At 34.0% G+C, this 21,473-nt stretch overlaps 1 protein-coding gene across 5 annotated transcripts in view; it reads right to left on the bottom strand.

The window, feature by feature from the left end:
• Positions 1–13,203, bottom strand: part of igf2bp2b (insulin-like growth factor 2 mRNA binding protein 2b) — a 40,308-nt gene extending 27,105 nt beyond the window's left edge. For 2 of the 5 annotated variants that reach the window (XM_051110435.1, XM_051110445.1), the window contains exons 1-2: positions 5,994–8,925; positions 5,433–5,645 (exon numbers count right to left, since the gene is read on the bottom strand). In XM_051110435.1, coding sequence (XP_050966392.1) covers positions 5,433–5,645; positions 5,994–6,124 — 344 coding nt within the window. In that variant the 5' untranslated portion in view covers positions 6,125–8,925. Of the gene's footprint in view, positions 1–5,432; positions 5,646–5,993; positions 8,926–12,350; positions 12,394–12,932 lie in introns of those variants that run through there. The other 3 variants (XM_051110469.1, XM_051110489.1, XM_051110454.1) reach the window with 3 other exon arrangements.
• Positions 13,204–21,473: the final 8,270 nt, after the last annotated feature.

The raw sequence follows: 21,473 nt of genomic DNA, 5'->3' as shown, positions 1-21,473 counted from the left end.
CTCTGAACCACTGAAGAGGCGTTCCTGAGTTCTAGATCTTAAATGCTACAGGTATCTCAGATTTGGTCCAAACCAGCTACTCATTCATTACAGATCAGACACCAAGATTCCTCCTTAGATGTAAATAAAAAAAAAGTTCCACAAATTGTGACGTTAACGCTCTGTGTTCCAGACTCTTGCTTTGTCAATCCCCACGTACTAAAGCAATTCATGCTTGGTGTATTCCCTCAACAGGATACAACGTGGCCGGAGTCTGAGCCAAGCAGTGCTCTACACGTCATTCTTTAATCTGAGGGGATTGGGATTATTAGACACAGGCGAGGCCTTTATTAAGTGTGGTTACACCCACTGCCCCCAAACACATGCACACATACATATACTCAGCTCACTCCAATCCTCCTGAAGGGGTTAAATGAGACAATCCAGCACGTATGTTATTCACATACATAGTTAAACATACAAAATGCATGCATGTTTTATGCAGAAACATTCTATGATGATGTGTGTGTCAGTGTTTGCCGCAATGGACACAATTAGAGACTAATTAGCAATCTGCTGTCATGTTTTAATATTAGTATGGCATATAGATCTGACCTGGCCATCAGATCACTGACTATCACGTGATTCACAAGAGGCTGAAGAAGCATTATCTTCATCACAACCTGATCCTCATCCTCTGACCTAGTGAGTGTGTGTGCGTCCATATCCTGTAGCTCAGCATCTAAACAGCTGACCTAGTGTAAATGTGTGTGTGTGTGTGTGTGTGTGTGTGCGTGTGTGACCATATTTCTTAAAGATACCCGTTTTTGCAAACAATATTATTTTGGTAATATATTTGAAGTTCTATTTTGATGTCATATGAACAGCACAAGAAATCAGTGATGGTGATGGATTTTCCTTTTTTTTTAAGGAAGATTGATTGGAAGATTTATGAACCTTTTTACTTAATTAGAAAAGTCTGACTTGAGCTCACACTGGAAAGCAAGACTCAAGGCTGAGTAAGAGATTCAGACATTAAAGGAGAAGTTCACTTCTAGAATGAAAATTTCCTGGTAATTTACTCACCCCCATGTCATCAAAGATGTTCAAGTCTTTCTTTCGAAAAGAAATTAAGGTTTTTGAGGAAAACATTCCAGGATTTTTCTCCATATAGTGGACTCTACAAGATCCCAGATGAGGAATAAGGCTCTTATCTAGGAAAACGATTGGTCATTTTCTACGAAAAATACAAATTCATATACTTATTATTAAACACAAATGCTTGTCTTACACTAGCTCAACCTCACGCATTACATAATCATGCACGTGTGACGTAGGCAGAAGTACCGACCCAGTGTTTACAAAAGCGAACATGCAAGGAAAGTCAAACGCTCTTTACAAAAAAGGTAAAACAACGATGTTGGATGATTTTGAAGATGGAGGAGAAAATGAGAGTTTTTCACCCTACCATACCTTTTTGAACCGGAGTACGTCGGCAAAGAACTAACTGCATCTGACTTTTCCAGTGGGATTATGCAGAGCTAGTAAAAGTAAGGTGACCACCTGGCAATAGATCTGTTGCGGGACAGTAGATGTGATTTTGCGGGACAATGTGGGACACGTGTGATACATTTACCCTAGAAAAAAAGTAAGAGATTTAAAATGCATTTATTTTATACTAAGCATAGTCCAAGTGTATTAACATATTTACTGACATATCACTCAAGACTTACTGATATAAAAATTGTAATTAAACTTTATTTTGGAGTACTACTTGTGCACAATGCACATTTCTTAATATTAAGGCTAAAATATGTTTTAATGTCACAACTGATGAGGACTGTATGACCTTTAAATAAAATCAGTCTTTAAGTGCAAAATATTTAAAGAGTATACCTAAAGTATACTTGAAATAGTTCCACTTTAGCACAAGTAACTACACTTAAGTATATCTTTAGTTTGACTTCAGCACTACTTCCGCACAATTAAAGTGCATTAAGTACAAAACTTAGCAGACTTTAAGTATACCAGTTTAGTATACTAAAAGTACAATTGCATGATATTTTTAATAAGTACATACACTGTAAAAAACAATTTGCTGAGTCAACTTAAAATAATTTGTAACCTGGCTGCCTTAAAATTTAAGTTCAGTTAACTCAAAAAAAAAAAGTTTATTTAACTTGAAATGTTAAATTATACTAAGTGACAACTTAGATATTTGAGTTGAATCAACTTAAAATTTTAAGGCAGCTGGGTTACTTACCCATGTATTACGTTTAGCAAACACAAATATCTAAGTTGTTACTTAGTACAACTTAACATTTCAAGTTGAATACGTTTACTTTAGTTGACTGAACTTAAAATTTTAAGGTAGCAGGGTAACAAATTATTTTGAGCTGACTCAACAAATTGTGTTTTTTATTTTTTTTGTAATACATAAATGTATTTGTAGTATACTTATCATGAAATAAATGTGTTTTAAATACATTTTAGAATATTTATTTTTTACTAGGGAACTACTGTTATACTATGTAAATACTGATTTACATCCGTTGTCATATGCACTTATTTATGTTTCTAAGCGTGCACATGTACACAAGAGAAAGCGTATCCATCCTGTATGAGAGTTGATAATAGATAATAGATAATATCAAGAATTTCATGTTTTTCCGTGTGCGCTTGACCATTTCCATCGGTGGTGGCAGATCACTTGATGAGGTACCCACATCCTTTGCGCGGAAACTTCGCTGCAAAAATTATAAATTAAAAGCTTTCCTAAAAAGGGCAAAAGAACATATGTACGTTTTCTTAATATGACAATTAAAAACCAACAGACTGATGAAACTGCGAGACATTTTCTCAATATGCGACGTGCGGGACAAGGGGTGAAAATGCTGTGCAGTATAGTGTTAATTTTGACAGGCGTTTTTTATTTAGTCTTAGTCTTTATCTTAAGACTAAAATGCTTAATAGTCTTAGTCACATTTTAGTCTTTCATAGTTTTAGTCTAGTTTTAGTCAACGAAAAACATTTTTGTCAACTTTTAGTCATTACTTTTAGTCAAACTGAAGTTAACAGCATTTATTTTGGTAGCTATTTTAGTCTTCAGACAAAAATAATCATTAATTCTTTAGACAAAAATCAAAGCTTATGATAAATTTGAATAACAGATTGAATTTGGGAAAACTTGAATAAATTATGACAATTTTCCTTTTTGGGTGAACTATCCCTTTAACAGTATGGAAAAAGGAGTATTTATTATTATACTTGTACTTTTACTTATTATTATATAATTATTAGTTGTTAATTTATATATATATATATAAAATATATATATATATATATATATATATATATATAATTTTTGAAAAAGAGGCGCAATAAGACAAATACGCTAGAGATACAAATTAAACTCATTTTTCAGATACAGTAAGTTTAATTAACATGTAGGCTATACATTTATTTAACACCTTTTGTTGGTTAACATTAATGACATAAGTATTTAATTAGGAATGCTGTCCCTTTAAGACAGAAGGCATGCATGTAATACTGACACATTCAGCTTTTACCCACCTGTTTATGTTCACTTAAGCCATAACTTACATAATTTACGTGAGATACTGAACATAATAGACATTTGGACTACTGTGTGTGCATCTGAGCACTGAGAATTGATCGCACGCTGTCTGAGAACAGAAGAAGTGGAGCCTGCGTGAGAGAGAGCGCAATTCTGGTGTGTGTCTATCAGCGCGATTCCGGCTATCCTGCCTTAACTAACTTTAAGTTAATCGACAACGAATTGTGACTACCGGGGTAGTCGTCTGGTGACTCTATCCCTAGCCCTTCAGGTGCTGAGGCCATTGTTTCAGATCGCAAGTTTGCGTTTTGGTAGGCTATCTTTCCATTGCGCTTGCCATACTGAGACTAGACATGCAAACGTCCCTTATCCAATTGCAACCTAATGACAGAGACACAAATTTTGAAAGAGGATGGTAAGCACATAGGATGTATTTTCAATGTCCGGTAGTCCTCAAATAACATTCTCATCTCATCTCGTCTCATCATACTTTTCATCATCAGATATTAGTTTTAGCTCGTCAACGTCTCATCTTCGTCACAGAAAAAATATTTGTTAACGAAATTCTTTGTTGACAAATTTAACACTGGTGCAGTACAACGCAAAGCAGGATAGGTGGTCACCCTAAGTGGAAGATGAACATTTGTGGTTAAAAAGTATATAAAATTTTATTTTTTAAAGAAAATCACAGATTGTTTCGCAAGTTAAGACTCATTCCTCGGCTGGGATCTTGTAGACCCGTTTGAAGCTGCACTGAAACTGCAATTTGGACCTTTAACCCACCTTTGAAGTCTACTATAGGGAGAAAAACCCTGTAATGTTTTCCTCAAAAACCTTAATTTTTTTTCGACTGAAGAAAGAAAGACATGAACATCTTGAGTGACATGGGGGTGAGTAAATTATCAGAACATATTCATTTTGGAAGTGAACTTCTCTTCTAAATCAGTTTTTGAATTGATCTGTTTTAATGAGTTAGGTTATTAAAACAAACGTTATTTTATTTTAAACAATAATTTATTCATTCGCGCAAACTATAAGAATCATAAGCTTATTTAAAAATACAAAAATACAATTGACACTGTACAGGTATGTACAGTGTTCATGAGTGCAGCCAGTGAAGACAATAGAGAAATGCATTGTGTTCACTTTTTTTTCATTGTACACTGTATTTTTCTCAACACATTCAAACAAAAAACTCATAAATCAAGCTTTTGTCATGCCATTGAGTGCCAGAGTGATACCATGAGTGACTCTTATAATATGATTGTGTCACAGGCTCACACTGCAACAGAACAAGTTACAGACAGGCACAAAGGTTTGCATTCCAGAACAGCACACAAATGCACATGCATGAAAATACACTTAGTAAGACTGACTCAGTTCACAAAACCTCAATGCAGACATGAGACAGCTGGGAATGGTGAACTGGTTCTTGATAAGAAAATACCTAAAATTGTTACTACTTAACTGTTAATTGTCATTTGTTTCTAGTAAAATTGTTATATTAGAAGCAAACGATTCTAATGACTAAATGATTCTAAGTTCTGTTTCTGAATGTCTGCATTTCTCCATCAATACAAACAAAACGCTAAAATACTTGTCTACGGAAACTGTGCAGTGCCGCTACTAAATCTTCAGTTTCTCAATAAAAGACCAAACCTGATATCATCTATTGCAAAGTTCTGCATGCAATAAAAACACAATTTGTCCAGTCTGACTTGAGAACAATAACTACAGGACAAGTACAAAATAGTCTATAAAATGTAATACAGCTATGGTGCTTAAACTTTATGCACAGTTGCTACAATATTACATTAATAAAACAATACTTTAAAAACAGTACTTTAATTCATTCAATGAATAAATGCATACATACATACTCTCCCACACAGCAAACTTGTCCAACACTGATGTCAACATTATCACTTTTAGGGAGTGGTTAATATCACTAAAACGTAGCCTCCACCTTTCCAACGTCAACTCCGAAATACTGGCAACATAGTGAACCTTGTTACTCAGTATCCTTGTCACAAGGCAACTGATCAGTGGGCAACCGACCAGCAAATTCACACCCTCATCCACAGGTGAACTGAAGAGAATAAAACATTGCAAATTGCAACTAGATGAATGCTTTAAGAGTCAAATTGTTATAATCATTGTTCTTGACTAACTTCATGACGTGCAAGTCATCATTTTCGTCACAACGGTTATTGTGTAATGTGTACTTAAGGTTTGTCAGACAGTGTAAATACTGACTGGTTGCTCATAGGACAACTGGAATGAGATACACATGATATGTGATAAATATGTGTGATATCTGGCTTGAATTTAAAAAGAAAAAGCTCTCTCACACACATTTATACACATACATTTACATATTTTTTGAACACATCCCAAACATTTACATGTTCACAGTGCTATGGAAATAGTGACTCACACATTTCTTTTTTCTTTCTTTCTTTCAGTTTCATCAATTGTTAATTCCTTTGTTTGTCCAGAGCAGTTAAACTGCTTACAGTTATTTAGAAAAGTCCTCCAGGTCCTGCACATTCTTTGGTTTTCCAGCATCTTCTGAATATCTGAGCCATTTTAAAACAGTGGCTGTGTGATTTTGACATCCATCTCTTCATGGTGAGGCTATAAACATTTACTGTCACTCAAGAAAAATACAATGCATTAGGAGAGTAAACTTTCTGAACAAGACGCTGTGTATTTTTTTAAATTAAAATGATAGTAGTTTTAGTAGTTCTTTTGGATAAAGCTATATATTAATACTCAACCCTTCTATGCGTGACTTAGACATGCTACCTAACCTGTTGAACAGCCAACACCCATCAGTAAATAGGGAGTGTTCCTCTCACTTTGCTTTCATGGCACGTTATTATTTCTGCTTCCCAACCTTTCTCACAGTACTTATGGATCACAATTTTCCCAGTAAATTCCCTCTCCTGTGAGTTGGTCTCAGTGGGCTATTGTGTTGCTCTAGACTCACACACTCCATCCATAACAAAAGCCCAGCCGACCTGCCTATACCTCTACACTCTCCAGCTATGGGGTTTCCATGGCAACTCCTGCACCATCCCCAAGTCATCAGCATTGCCTCAGCCTGGGTACAGTATGGGGCAAAAGCACTGAATGCAAGTGAGTGTGTACATGTTTAAAGAAAAAGAGAGATTGCTATAGAAACACCTGATGGACTATCACTTCCATGCATAATATCCAGAAAGCTCCATGAGAGGTGCTAATGGACACGGGTAATGAGAAGAGAGACAGAAAAAGGATGAATGGAGATGGGTTTTATCCACGTAATCTCTTAATACCGCCTGTACTCCCTCTACTGGTCTAACAGAGTTCAGATAGTGTCCTCTTTGTCCAGGCATATCACAAGTACTGGCGATCCAATAACACAAGCCACCTTGAATAGATATTTAACTTTCATATTACAATGTTTTGAAATTACACAGGCTATTTAACAAAAAATATTTCATCCTAAAATCACTTTGCTGAAAAACCTGTTGCCTTACTACATGCCTTCTGTCGTCTGATTAAGTTTATACTTTATCAAGTAAAAGTCTTTTTGTATAATTTGGTGTTGGTATTGTAATATTTCAAGATGTAACATTTACTGGACTAAAACAACCTAGAGTAGGTTTACTTGATTACCCATATTTTTTGTTTCTTTTTTTAGTAAGGTCACGTTCAAATGTATTAAATATGATCTCTCAATCATTATTGTATTGCACTGCATTGCATGTTTTTTTAAAGTTACAGTTTTGATCATAAAACCACTCATAAGTAGCTCAAGTATATTTATAGCAATAGCCAAAAACGCATTGTATGGGTCAAAATGATCGATTTTTCTTTTATCCCAAAAATTAGAATATTAAGTAAAGATCATGTTCCATGAAGGTATTTTGCACAATAAGTATATCAAAACTTAATTTTTGACTAGTAATATGCACTGCTAAAAACTTCATCTGGACAACTTTAAAGGCGATTTTCTCAATATTTAGATTTTTTTGCACCTTTCAAATAGATGTGTCTCAGCCAAAAATTGAATCCAACAAGACGAAAGTTACAAACATAACCACGTAAATACAAATTAAGCACAGACATTTTGTGATTTTATGCTAATTGTATGCTATTCTAACACGACATACATCAATGGAAAGCTTATTTATTCAGTTTTCAGATGATGTATAAATCTCAATTTAAAAAATTGACTCTTACGACTGGTTTTGTGGTCCAGGGTCACATCAAATATGACACTCAAAAAAAAAAAAAATGTAATATGCAATTTGTTTTTACTAAAATAAATATTTTTACTATTATTTCAAGGCTTTACATGGTTAAGACCGAGTTAGCTGTAATTTGCAGGATTGTGAAAATTGGGCATACATACAGTACAAGAACGGAGGAAGGTGAATGTAAGCTTTCTAAAACTGTGCCTAAATAGCTATTAGTTGCAAACAGCAGCAGGGCTGGGTATAAATAAAGATTTTAAACAAATTCACAAGAATGCAATCAGATTTGGTTCTCTTTTATTTGGGTATATTTCAGTTATAATGTCCATTTTGCTTAAATACGTGACCCTGGACCACAAAATCAGTTGTAAGTAGCACGGGTATATTTGTAGCAATAGCCAACAATATATTGTATGGGTCAAAATTATCGACTTTTCTTTTATGCCAAAAACAATTAGGATGTTAAGTAAGGATCATGTTCCATGAAGATATTTTGTAAATTTTCTGCCATATATATATATATCGCAACTTCATTTTTGATTAGTAATATGCATTTTTAACAGCTTCGTCTGGACATTAATAAAGGTGATTTTTATCTGTACTTTGAGTTTTTTGCATCTTCAGATTCCAGATTTTCACATATAAAGGTAATTTCTTCTCTGCTAATTCTGAAAATTAAACAGGGCAGTATTTCAGACTAATACAAGCCAGTAAAGCGTCTCAAGAGTCTTTTGTCAGGCTTTCGTCATGTTTTTGAAAAAAAACGGCTAATAGGAAAGCTGAGCACACAGATTCAGCAGCAAGAGAGCGCAATTGCATTGAAGCAAGTGGGCAACAGGGAATCTTTAAACTTTGTACATTACAAAAATGATCATTTGAACATTTAACAACAAGGTTCAAACTAAGCAGTGGAGTGAGTCAGTTCAGCAGAACACAGTGAAATCAGCAGGACGGGAAGTGCTACACGAACACTTTTTCACACAGTAAGAGCTCGATCTTGGGATTCAAAGAAACCTGAGGAGTGTTCACATTAATATCACAACTACTCTGGAAACTGATGTTTTCACCTAGTCCTAATTAACAGAAAAAACTCTTGCAGTGGAAGGACTAGTGATTACATGTAAAATAAACAAAAAAAAAAAAACAAAAGAAGAGGAAGAAGAAATTATACATGAATTGGTCATATTGGAACATGAATTCAGTTTTCATGTTGACTGTAAAACCACAATACAGTCATTAGCTACAAAAATGTGTAAATTTAATACATAAACTTAAACAATTACTGAGCAACAGTTGTATATATTTTTAAAATATTTTAACATGTTATATAAAATAACATTTTCTTATTCTGTATTTCTGACACAATCATCTGCTGTTCTAATCATGATACCTACAGTACATTTAACATGTGTTCTGTGACAGGATTCCTGTGCATCAGATGACACAGGGTGACAGAACCGAAGCCCTGTTCACAGTGTGGCATTTGATCTGCTCGGCTCTGGTTACACACACACGCGCACACACACAAGCCGATTGGATTGGCCCACATCCACAAACCGTAGTAGCGCTGTCTTCATACTACCGTATCTCTCTATGCAGTTTCAATATAAAGTAACAGCGAAAAGGCACTTGAGCACAAACACATACAGAAAACAATATCCCTCAGGAAATTTGAAAAGCTGTAATACTTCATGAAATGACAGCATTTTAATTTTACATTTAAGCTGTCAAAAAAGTATGGAAAGAATTGGTCAGTTTTTTTCAACTTGGTCCAGATAACAAACAAAATGATTTTACATTTAAAAAAGAAAAACTATTTGATGCACAAATAAACATGTTTATTTACAGAACATAAATCTTATTTAAAAAAATAATAAAAGAACCAGAACCTGAATATTTTTTTAAACAATCATAAACAGCTTTACAAAAATAATAAGACTGCTCTAAAACACATATTTCTTTATCAAGCTTTAGAGTCACTATATCTGTGAAGCTGTAAATTATCGATTAAATTACATTTTTTATTTTTCTGCTCCCTTATATCCTTTTGTTCCCCTAAATTTAATTTAAAATTGATTCTGTCTAATGCTCAAAGATGTTAAAATGTTATCTTTGATTTTGACTAAATTACTATTTGTAAACACATCATACATTTACAAATAAAAAAGTCTTGTCTCTATATTTTAATCTTAAAGATTCAAAGACTCCACAATCAAACACAAACGCCATTCAAAAATGTTGCCTTTTCAAATGTACAGTATTTGTGTTACATGTGAGCATTTAGACAAATAACAATATGAACAACTAATATATTACGTATGAATCAACACCTGAAAACATTAGTTAAGGTTGTATAAATGATTCCCAATCATTACAAAGATTGCAATCACTACAATCATTTTCAAAAAGTGATGATCAGCTATTTCTACTTAATTAAACTAAATTAATGTACTAAGGTTGATTCACTAATGATAAATAATATTTTTTAATACAGATCTTACTATTTTAGGTTATCCTTTTTGATCTAGTTTGCTATCTGATGTTTGATGTGGTTCCCTTTAAGGCCAACTGGAATATTTAAACCATGATTTCAGAGCAGTCATTTTCTTCAAGTACTTACATTATAAAATAAGCTTGTTTGAAAATTTAAGAATATATAATTATCAAATACATAAATTTGATAATGTTTGAAACCAATACTCGATTGAAAACAATCAAACAAAACAGAATGTTTATACAGTTTATTAGGTGTAATAATTATCATTTAAATATCATCACTTGAAAAGCTAAGTGGCTTCTTTGTGATTAAATGAACATTAATTTTTTTTTAAATTTCGATCCAACATTTGTGTATATGAAGAGGTAAAATTAAAACCTTGTATAATATGTATTATATATATATATCTAACAAATGTAACAAAATCATTTACAATTCATTTTAAAAAGCCACATGGACCACAATATGAACTACACAAGGTATAAGTGTACCGTTAGCTACATAGTGGATTTTGATCATGTGCGTCTAATAAAACAAATCTAATGATTACATGGTGTGTTCTTCATGAGCAAAAAACAATTCTTATGAAAATGTGAATCCAATATTTCCCTCTCACGCTGATGGAATGCTTTAATCTAGAACTTCAGAATGATTTTCATTTTTATATATAATTACTTCCAAAAAACATTTTGATTGGCCTGTCTATCTGGGTTTTGCACACTGAAAACTGAAGCAGAAATGCCCACCACAACGTTAAGTTGATCAAAGTGGTCAATTAATATAGGTCTTTTTACAGATTTTTAAATTTGCCATTTCATCCATACCACTCATAAATATGTACGCTGAAACAAATAGTAACTTCTATATCAACTGGTTTTATTTAGTCAAAAAATATCTATCATTACTGAACCAACCGATACACCGAATTTATACCAACGAAACAAATTTTCTATGGGTTTCTATTTTCTTTCAGGTAGAAATAGCTCTTTAATGTAACAATTGCAGGTTACCACTTTTTTACGGTGTTGTTACATCCTTGCTAATTGTCTGTGTAGAAACACATATGCTAAAAACTAGAGTAGCTGCATAGGAGGAATGTAAAGCTGGTCACGTGGTTGTGCTTTATGTAGCTCTAACTATGCAGTGACCTCTAACTGCTAGTCAAGCACTTCTGCATGTGAAAATATCCATTCTGATTTACATTAGCTGTAAACATTAAAAGTCCACTGTGATAGGAAAAAAACAGAATTGTACTGAACAAAATATTATATTCAGAGAAACACAAAGGCCTACACAAAGCAGACCAAGTCTATAGTATATACTATTTTTCCATAAACTGAAACATTTCTGAGATAGACTTTATGGTATAATAAAATGGTAAACAAGGCAGTCATAAATGAACAAAAACACTGGACATAATACAAATTATAATACGAATGATCAAAAAGAATCGTTTAAAAGAGCTTTTAAAATATATTATTGCGACGCAACGTATAAAGCGAGCAGATATTTTACTGAAGCTGCTTGGGCGAATCCAACAAGACGAAAGTTACAAACATAAACACGTAAATACAAATGCAACACAGAAATGATTGACTTTATGCTAATTGTATGCTACAGGAACATACGTAATCCACACAACATGGTGTTGTGTTCAGACCTGATTCCCCTTGCGTGTGTGTGTGTTTGTGTTCTGACACAATGGACAAAAGCACTCGACTTAAACAGGAAGTTTGACTTAGTGGCATTTTAACAACCTTTGTCAAGCCCTGTGTTATTAAAATAACACATAACATAGCCTGTAGATGTAATGTCTAAGGTATTACTATGCTAATTCGTAAAGGCCGAATATTACTTTTTCCCTAAATTGAAAAAAATAATGTTATTTCAAATTGTTTGATCGACTGAGCAAAACAGCATTTGCCGTTACATAATAACAACTTTGGATATAAACAAGTGCGAGGCCCACACGATCATTCAAACAACTCTAAAAGCACAGTGGGACCGACAAGCAAGTAATTACCTAGTCAAATATGACAGCAGAAAAATTTACCTTAAGTTTCTGGGAAGCCGTAAACACCGTCCTGTGTAATTCCCTGAGAAAACAGGAGAACTTAACAGTCGTGAAAAAGGCCAGGAACATACATATATATATTTCCCAACGTCGAAATGTCAGCGTGGTTTGCAATATTCCATACACGTTTAGTTTAAATGCTAAAAAAACATTTTCTCTTCACCAGATTTTAAATGAAGCTTACAAAAACAACCATCTCCAGGACTCGAATGTATAATTTTGGGAAACAGGCGCAAAATAAACCAGGGTGCCAACCTAAACAAAACTGTTCCCTCCCACTTAAACTGCCTCATCTGGACGTCTTTACATTAAAGTAGACCTTAAACGATGCATGTTACTTATTGAAGTGACTTACTACTGACAGCCTGTTGATATGCGAAATTAAATTGCATGTATTCTCATAGTTGGGCTACGTTAACTGAAAGGATCCATGCAATCACACACCCCTCACCCTTAACTATATTATCATCTCTTTTCTTCAATCCCATTGACCCTAATCACAATCCACCTCGTAGAAACATACTCAGATGTTGCACCAACTTGGTAAATGCATAAACATACCGTTTCGTCTTGTGAAGTCTTTCAAATAAATTCACCAAGATATTACAGAAAATTAATTCTGCGGGAAATCCGTGAAATGCACCACCCGGCGGAGATATCCAAACTGCATCGTATGATGAAAAATAAAGCAATTCCTCGTAGACGTGGATAACTGAAAAGCATAGAAAGAACTTGTTCGCTTATATATTCACGTGGTTAATAAGATTTTCGCGTCGTTTCGCGGTAGTAGAGGAGTGGCTGTCTTCCCGATGGTACATGGACTCTGTCCAATCAGAACTATTGTCCTTCTTCACCGTGGTTTACTTCATAGCGCCTCCCCTATTTTACTATAGATGAAACTGAAACTCTCTTAAAATCAACCAGAGGTGCTTTTGGTTTAACCTTTTAAAATGAATCTCTTAAAGCTTTCTTAAAGTATGTGTATTTAAGGAAAAAGCCACCTCTCTGACACAATGCAAACATCTTTTCATGTGCTGTCAAACAATAATAGCCTGTTCAACTGTGCCCAAAAAAGAATAACATCAGCACTTTATGGTAATGGATGCAATTTTATAAAATAGTTACATAATTTTGACTGTGCAATTAATCATTAATTCAGTGTTAATACAGTAGAAAATGAAAGCATTCTTTTTTTTTTTCCAAACATGAAATGTTTCAGCAATTCCAAACATTTGAATGGTGGTTTGCTGATCATGTAATTTTTGACAATTATTTGTAATGTGATTTCTTTCTCTTTCTCTTTCTCTCTTTCTTTTTGTTCTGTTACAGAAACTGAACAAACTGTACAAGTCCCAAGGTGGAAAAGGTGAAAAGGTGGAAAGGTGGAAAACCTGAAGCACTGGTGAGAGGAAGTTGCCAAATGTGCTAAAGTTCGGTTATGCTTTTGTTCATTTCCCTGACCACAAATGGGTTCATCAGACACCGAAACACAAAATGAATTTACAGTATATTTGTGGCTAGTTCTCACTCACAGTGACTTTTAAAGCAAAAAGGTATTATTACGATTATATTACAGGTGTTTACTGTTGTGTCACGTTGAACAAGAACAGGAAATATTCTAATATGCCATCATGTAACAAATTTTGTAGTTGTATTTTAGTATATTCTGAATTAAGTTTTGTACAGAGATTGACATTTAAATCTTGAACAATTCTGGCTATATTTCTATATTTTTATGGATGGTTAAATTTAATAATTGAAATATAATCTTCTCCTGAGAGTATAAAATACTCAAAAATATTTATAAATTATTCACTTCAGCCTGTTTTAAAATCTTAGTCTATTTCATCATTATTTCTATAGTAATGCCTGACAAAGTTCTTGTCAGTGTGTAAATACAAATTTAAAAAAGTTTTGTAATCATCTAATAACATGTTACGTTTGAGGTAGTAAAACTGCATTACATCAGTTGATGTACTCACGATACCTATTGCCCCCTAGTGGTTTGTCCCGTATAGTCTATATTTAAGAAATATGTAAACATTCAGAAATATTAATATTTCTCTCTTTTGCTTTACTGAATATTTGTGTAGAACCTGATCATGTTATCCTAACACAATTTGATCATTTTTAAAAATGCATCTTTTGTGTTTCAGTAACGAAAAAAAGGAAGAAAGAAATCTGACTACTTCTAAAAAAAAGTGTTAACATAGCTAAAAGCAAAGAAGTTAAACTGTAATGAAACCAAAATAAACAAGAAACCTGTACCTGTGCACGTATTTTCTTGTGGTAGGGAGGAGACTTGTTAAGCCTGTTATTAAAAAGATATGATCACACTTGTCACAGTAATAAAATGTGATGAATAGCACATTCTAAATAGGAACACTCAGAACCACAACTATATTTAGAACCACTAACAAATTAAAAACAAGAGATCAAGTTGAACTAAAAATAAAAATAAATGCTCATTAAGACATTCTCTTACAGTAGTCCTCTCTTAAGTAGTCCTTTTTTTTTCTTTTTTTTTTCCCTTTCTTTCTAGTGGTATGGAGCAGGGTGGCTACTATTTTTTCCATTTCTTAAAGGATTCTTAAAGAAGAAGTTTACTTCCAGAACAAAAATTTACAGATAATGTACTCACCCCATTGTCATACAAGATGTTCATGCTTTTCTTTCTTCAGGAATTATAGTAGACTTGCAACTTCATAGGGCTCTAAACGATCCCAGTGAGGAATAAGGGTCTTATCTAGCGAAATGATTGGTCATTTTCTAAAAAAAAAAAAAAAAAAAAATTAAATCTATATACTTTTTAACCTCTTGCTAGCTCTGTGATAATCCGCGTCAATACAGTTAGGGCATGTCGAAAATTTTTCTCATTTTCTCCTCCAACTTCAAAATCGTCCTACATTGCGGTTTTACCCTTTTTCATAAAGGGCATTTGACCTTCTTTGCATGTTCACTTTGTAAACACTGGGTCAGTGTGATATATTTCTCAACGCAGCGGACAATTTTGAAGTTGGAGGAGAAAATTAGATGGGAGTTTTTCGACATGCCCTAACTATCTTGACCCGGATTACACAGAGTACGCATGCTAACGGCAGAGACAAGACGAGCATCTGAGGTAGGTAAAACCAGCACTGGAGAGTTTACAAAATTTTTCCAACATAGTATGTCCAAAAGAATAGTATGTTGAAAGTCCCAGATACTGTTGTTAGATTTTCTAACGGCTGATACTGCCCACAACCCATTGGACTTAAGTTTAGGACTACAAACATGATTTAAAAAAACTATAAGAATGGTGGATGTTTGTGAGACTGACAGTTGGTTAGATTTCCTAAAAAGTGATTATCAAAACTAATGAAAAAAATGTATTTATTGTTATCTGTGTTCTATTTCATCTGCAACAGCATTGTAAACTTTCATAAAGATACGAATAGCACAATACCAAAACACGTTTTCATGACACGTCATCAATTGGCCATACTAGCGGCACTGAAACGTAAACAATGCCACTGAATCAAACGAAACTCACATATTTTGCTGATTATTGCTGATGAAAATGGTCAGTTACTGTCATGTTTTGGGCTGTACTAATCGGACAGACCGAGAAAACATTTGGAGTACTACAGACTGTCAAATGTTACAACAAATCAAGGAGAAGAGTGCAAAAAACTGGAACAAAAGGTGTTTGTTGTCGGCCAAACGGAACCAGGATTTCCAGGGCAAAAATCTTGACAACATTCATGTTTGTTCTTACCATTTCCAGTCAGGTAGGTGAAATATTATGCTAATATCTTAGTTAATACTGCTCATACGTATTTTTACCACCTATTAACTTTAGTGTGTCAAACTATTGTGCCCTTTCCTGTCCTTCTCTATATGATTTAGCAGCTTCCACACGTTTTCCATGGTTTAGACAGCATGAATTAGCAGAACAATGTATTCAGTAGTACACTGACCGTGCAATCTATGCTGTTGTTTACATCTGAGTATCTCCAATATGGCCGCGCATCCGAGTAACTGACCAAACTGTGACTTAAGTGCAAACCCTATATTAAAAAATCATTCTGAATAAATCATTATTCAAAAAAACATGAGCGTAGTTCTCAGCATTAAAAACCCACAACTGGCAACATACTACATGTTTCTCTCCAATAGAAAGAATCGTTTGAGTAGGGTAAACTGAATGAAATTAGATGTGGAGTGTCTACAATTGACAGGTCAGTTTACGGTGACCAAATGAATATAACTGTGCAACAGAGTGCAGCTGTATGACCTAGTAGTGTTTCCAAAAGCTTATCTCTTCTGCTACACACTCAAACGTATATACTTTTTCTTCTCAAAAAGAGTACACGATTGTAGGAAGTAGTATAAGCAAGTGAACCGGGATGCAGCATATGCCTGTACCCAAACCTACCAATATGACCAGGTGGTTCCCTAAACTTTAACAACTAAACTCTGTTATCCACAAGCCTGATCTCTGACATAAGCATGTTGCCTCCTGACAGGAGTCTCGTTGGTTGACCGGCATCTCCAACCAGAGCTGGAGGATGTGCACTGTAAAAAACAATTTGCTGAGTCAACTTAAAATAATTTGTAACCTGGCTGCCTTCAATTTAATTTTAAGTTCAGTCAACTCAAAAAAAGTTTATTCAACTTAAAATGTTAAATTATACTAAGTGACAACTTAGATATTTTATTTGAATCAACTTAAATTTTTAAGGCAGCTGGGTTACTTACCTATCTGTTAAGTTTAGCAAACACAAATATCTAAGTTGTTTCTTAGTACAACTTAACATTTCAAGTTGACTAAACTTATTTTAGTTGACTGAACTTAAAATTTTAAGGCAGCAGGGTAACAAATTATTTTAAGCTGACTCAACAAATTGTGTTTTTTTTATTTTTTTACAGTGTGGGGATATGTGACATCTGAAAGGTTCTGGCAGTGAATTAATACTATAAGGCCACCAGATGGTGCCAATCCTTCAGCTTCCTGAACAGCTCACATCTGTAGAAAATGTTTCATCAGTGTTAGACTGGCTGGTTCCACAATGTATGAGAGTCGTTTTAATACTTAAAAGAACATAAGCTGCACCAAAGAGCTTGTGGGCAAAATAATTTATTGAAGATTTGTTATACCTCAATGTGGTAGCCTAGTAATGGCCTTTCCAGTTTTGTTTGAAATATTATTCAAGACAAAAAACAAACAAGCATTCCTGCCTCTTATGTTGGTCTTGAGCCAAGTGCATAAATAGGAATAGTGAAGATTCATGTGTAAATGGAACAAAAACACATGAAAGAAACTGCAGTCTGACTGCTTTACTTTAAAGGGGTCATTGGATGCCCATTTTCCACAAGTTGATATGATTCTTTAGGGTCTTAATGAAAAGTCTCTAATATACTTTAATTAAAAATTCTCAGTGGTTTTGTAAAACAACACCCTTTTTACTTCAAAATGAGCTCAGCAAAAATCATCTCATTCTAAGGGGTTGTTCCTTTAAATGCAAATGAGCTCTGCTCACCCCGCCCTCTCTTCTCTCTGTGGAAAGACGATCTTGTTTACTTTAGCCGCATTTAGTCGCTAAACTTCCTAATAAGGAAAAGACGATCGCAAAGATTCATAAAAAACGCTTATACACACTTCTGCTGTAAGTGAAGCTGGATCATGAATGATTCGCACGAACATAGATGGATATTTGTAGATCGGGAGGTGCATTCCCTTCACAGACAAATGTAATCTACTGCATCTTCAGCGGCTTAGATGTCAGGAGTAAATGACGACCACTATGTTCATTATTACTTTCAGTAACACAACACCTCAATCGCTCAATCAAAGATATTCTTGTCTAACTTACATCCCTGCTTCAGCATCGAAACAAGGAAAGTTACTGGACTGTGACAGTTGCTCTGAGGTAAGATGCTCACGTCAATCAACTATCGTGGGAGCGGCCTCTGTCAGTGTGATGCCACACTGACAGGCATCTGAGAACGGCTTGATTTGAAAAAGGGGATATTATTTTTACAGATTAATTAAAAACCACTGCATGGATTTTTATCATTGTAGGGTAGATTTGTACATACACTGCCAACACACATTAATGTTCAAACAACATGAAAAAGTGAACTTAGCATCCGATGACCCCTTTAAAGTAGTAGTTCACTTCCAGAATGAAAATTTCCTGATAATTTACTCCCTCCCATTTATTCCAAGAAGTTCATGTCTTTCTTTCCTCGGTCGCAAAGAAATTAAGGATTTTGAGGAAAACATTCCAGGATTTCAATGGTGACCAACAGGTTGAAGGTCCAAATTGCAGTTTCAATGCAGCTTCAAAGGGCTCTACGTGATCCCAGCCGAGGAGCAATGGTCTTATCTAGCAAAATGATCTGTAATTTTCTAAGAAAAATATAAATTTCTATATTTTTTAATCACAAATGCTTGTCTTGCACTAGCTCGACCTCATGCATTAAGTAATCATGCATGTATGACGCAGATGGAAGAACCGACCCAGTGTTTACAAAACAAACAAACAAACAAACAAACAGCCTTTACAAAGAAAGGTAAAACAACGGTGTCGGATGATTTTGAAGTTAGAGGAGAAAATGAGATACCTTTTTGAACCGACATACACAGACAAAGAATGTGACTTTTCCAACGTGATTGCGCAATGCATGAACATAGTGCAAGACAAGCATTTATGGTTAAAAAGTATATAAAATGACCGATCGTTTTGCTAGATAAGACCCTTTTCCTCGGCTGGGATCATGTAGATCCCTTTGAAGCTGCACTGAAACTACAAGCTGGACCTTCAATCCGTTAGCTCCCATTGAAGTCCATTATATGACGAAAATTCCTGGAATATTTTCCTCAAAAAACAAGTTCTTTGAGACTGAAGACAGACAGACATGAACATCTTGGATGATATGGGAGTGAGTAAACTATCAGGAAATGTTCATTCTGGAAGTGTGCTTTAAACATTCCTTTACTCTTCATTCAATACTCAAAATTGAAGCTTGTATGTCATTTGTGTACTGAAGTAGTTTTCAAAACGTAATATCACGCCACAGAGTCTGGATGAAATGAAAATTTTAAAATCAAAAGATTCAAGAGATTCAGATATTTTACAAATGACTTTAACCTTGACCTCTTGCTTTAAGCTACTTTTCTGGAGTTCATTCTCCAAAAAATAATGGCTACTTTACAGTGTCATTTCACAAATCTCATGACATTTACTTAACCGTGACATTGACTAAACCACATTAACCTCTGAATTCTGACCACTGAATCCAAGAATGTCTTTTAAGGTCAGGACCGACAAACACATAATCAAAAGCTTTACTGTTTGTTATGACTATTGCACCGGACTTAGTAAACTAGATTTAAACCAGTGCACTACAATTTATCAAATATCATTAGTACAGTACTAAACTTAAGTAGCATTGATATGTGACCACAAAACCAGTTATAAGGGTCAATTTTTTGAAATTGAGGTTTCTACATCATCTGAAAGCTGAACAAATAAGACTTCCATTGATGTATGATTTGCTAGAATAGGATGTACAATATGTAGCCGAGATACAACTTTTTGAAAATCTGGAACCTGAGGGAAATATTGAGAAAATCACCTTTAAAGTTGTCCAAATGAAATTCTTAGCAATGCATATTACTAATTAAAAATTAAGTTTTGATATATTTACGGTAGAAAATGTACAAAATATCTTCATAGAACATGATGTTTGCTTACTATCCTAATGATTTTTGGCATAAAAGAAAAATCTATCATTTTGACCCATACAATGTATTTTTGGCTATTGCTACAAATATACCTGTGCTACTTATGACTGGTTTTGTGGTTCAGGGTCACATATAGCTTTAGTTCAAAAGAATAAAAGCTATTGTATAAAAAATGAAACGTAGGTCAATTTAAATGTTTCGCGATACAGTTGACGTCAAAAGTTTGCATACACCTTGCAGAATCCACAAAATGTTAATTATTTTACCAAAATAAGAGGGATCATACAAATGCATGTTATTATTTATTTAGTACTGTCCTGAATAAGATATTTTACAAAGAAGACATTTATGTATGGTCCAATATAGAAAATAATAAGTTGGATGTATAAAAATGTGTTTTTTAACCATTTTTGTGTATTTAAACCCTTTCCAACAATGACTATGATTTTGAGATCCATCTTTTCACAATGAGGACAACTGAGGGACTCATAATGCAACTATTACAGAAGGTTCAAACGCTCACTGATGCTTCAGAAGAAAACACAATGCATTAAGAGCCAGGGGGGCTTTCTGAATATAAAAATCAGGGTACAATTATCTAATTTTGTCTTCTGGGAAACATGTAAGTATCTTTTGTAGCTTCTGAAGGGAAGTACTAAATGAAAAAAGATGATATTTAGGCAAAATAAGACAAAAAAATCACATTCCGTTCAAAAGTTTACACTCTTGGCTGTGAATGCATCGTTTTTCCTTCTGAAGCCTCACTAAAAAAAAAAAAAACAGATGTGGATCATTCAGGTAACAGTACAGTAATAATCAAGTGTATGTAAACTTTTGAATGGGGTCATTTTGGGGTTACTTTTTCTTGTGAACTGTATGTAAACATCTTTGAAATGAAATATCTTATGTGAAGGTCAGTACTAAATATAGTACTAACATGCATTCTGTAAGGTGTATACGAACATATGACCTCTACTGTATGTCATCCCTGAAAGCCTTTCATGTTGTCTTGGGGTTTTGTAAGGCATAAATCTTTGTAAAGCTGCTTTGGAAAGTATCATCAGAAGCTACATGTAGGTAAAATTAATCGAGTTGAATTAAAACAGCAATATTTTTTGGTTTAAACATTCATACCCTTTCAGTTACAGTGCCATTCATCCATAAGTATGCTTCTAATTAAATTCATAAATATTATTTTCTGATTTCAGTTTCTTATTTCTGATTTATATAGTTTAAATAATTCTAAATAACTACACAATTTAAAAATTAATTAAAAAAATAAACAGGCTGTCTTTATATTTTATAAGTGAAACACTGCCATCTATGGCTTGACAAGGATATAAGATTCAAAGAGGCCTATTTTAATTGCA

This window comes from Labeo rohita, chromosome 1 (assembly GCF_022985175.1).
Source record: "Labeo rohita strain BAU-BD-2019 chromosome 1, IGBB_LRoh.1.0, whole genome shotgun sequence".
In the NCBI taxonomy this organism is placed as follows: Eukaryota; Metazoa; Chordata; class Actinopteri; order Cypriniformes; family Cyprinidae; genus Labeo; species Labeo rohita.
This window is presented reverse-complemented; position numbering and strand designations above follow the sequence as displayed.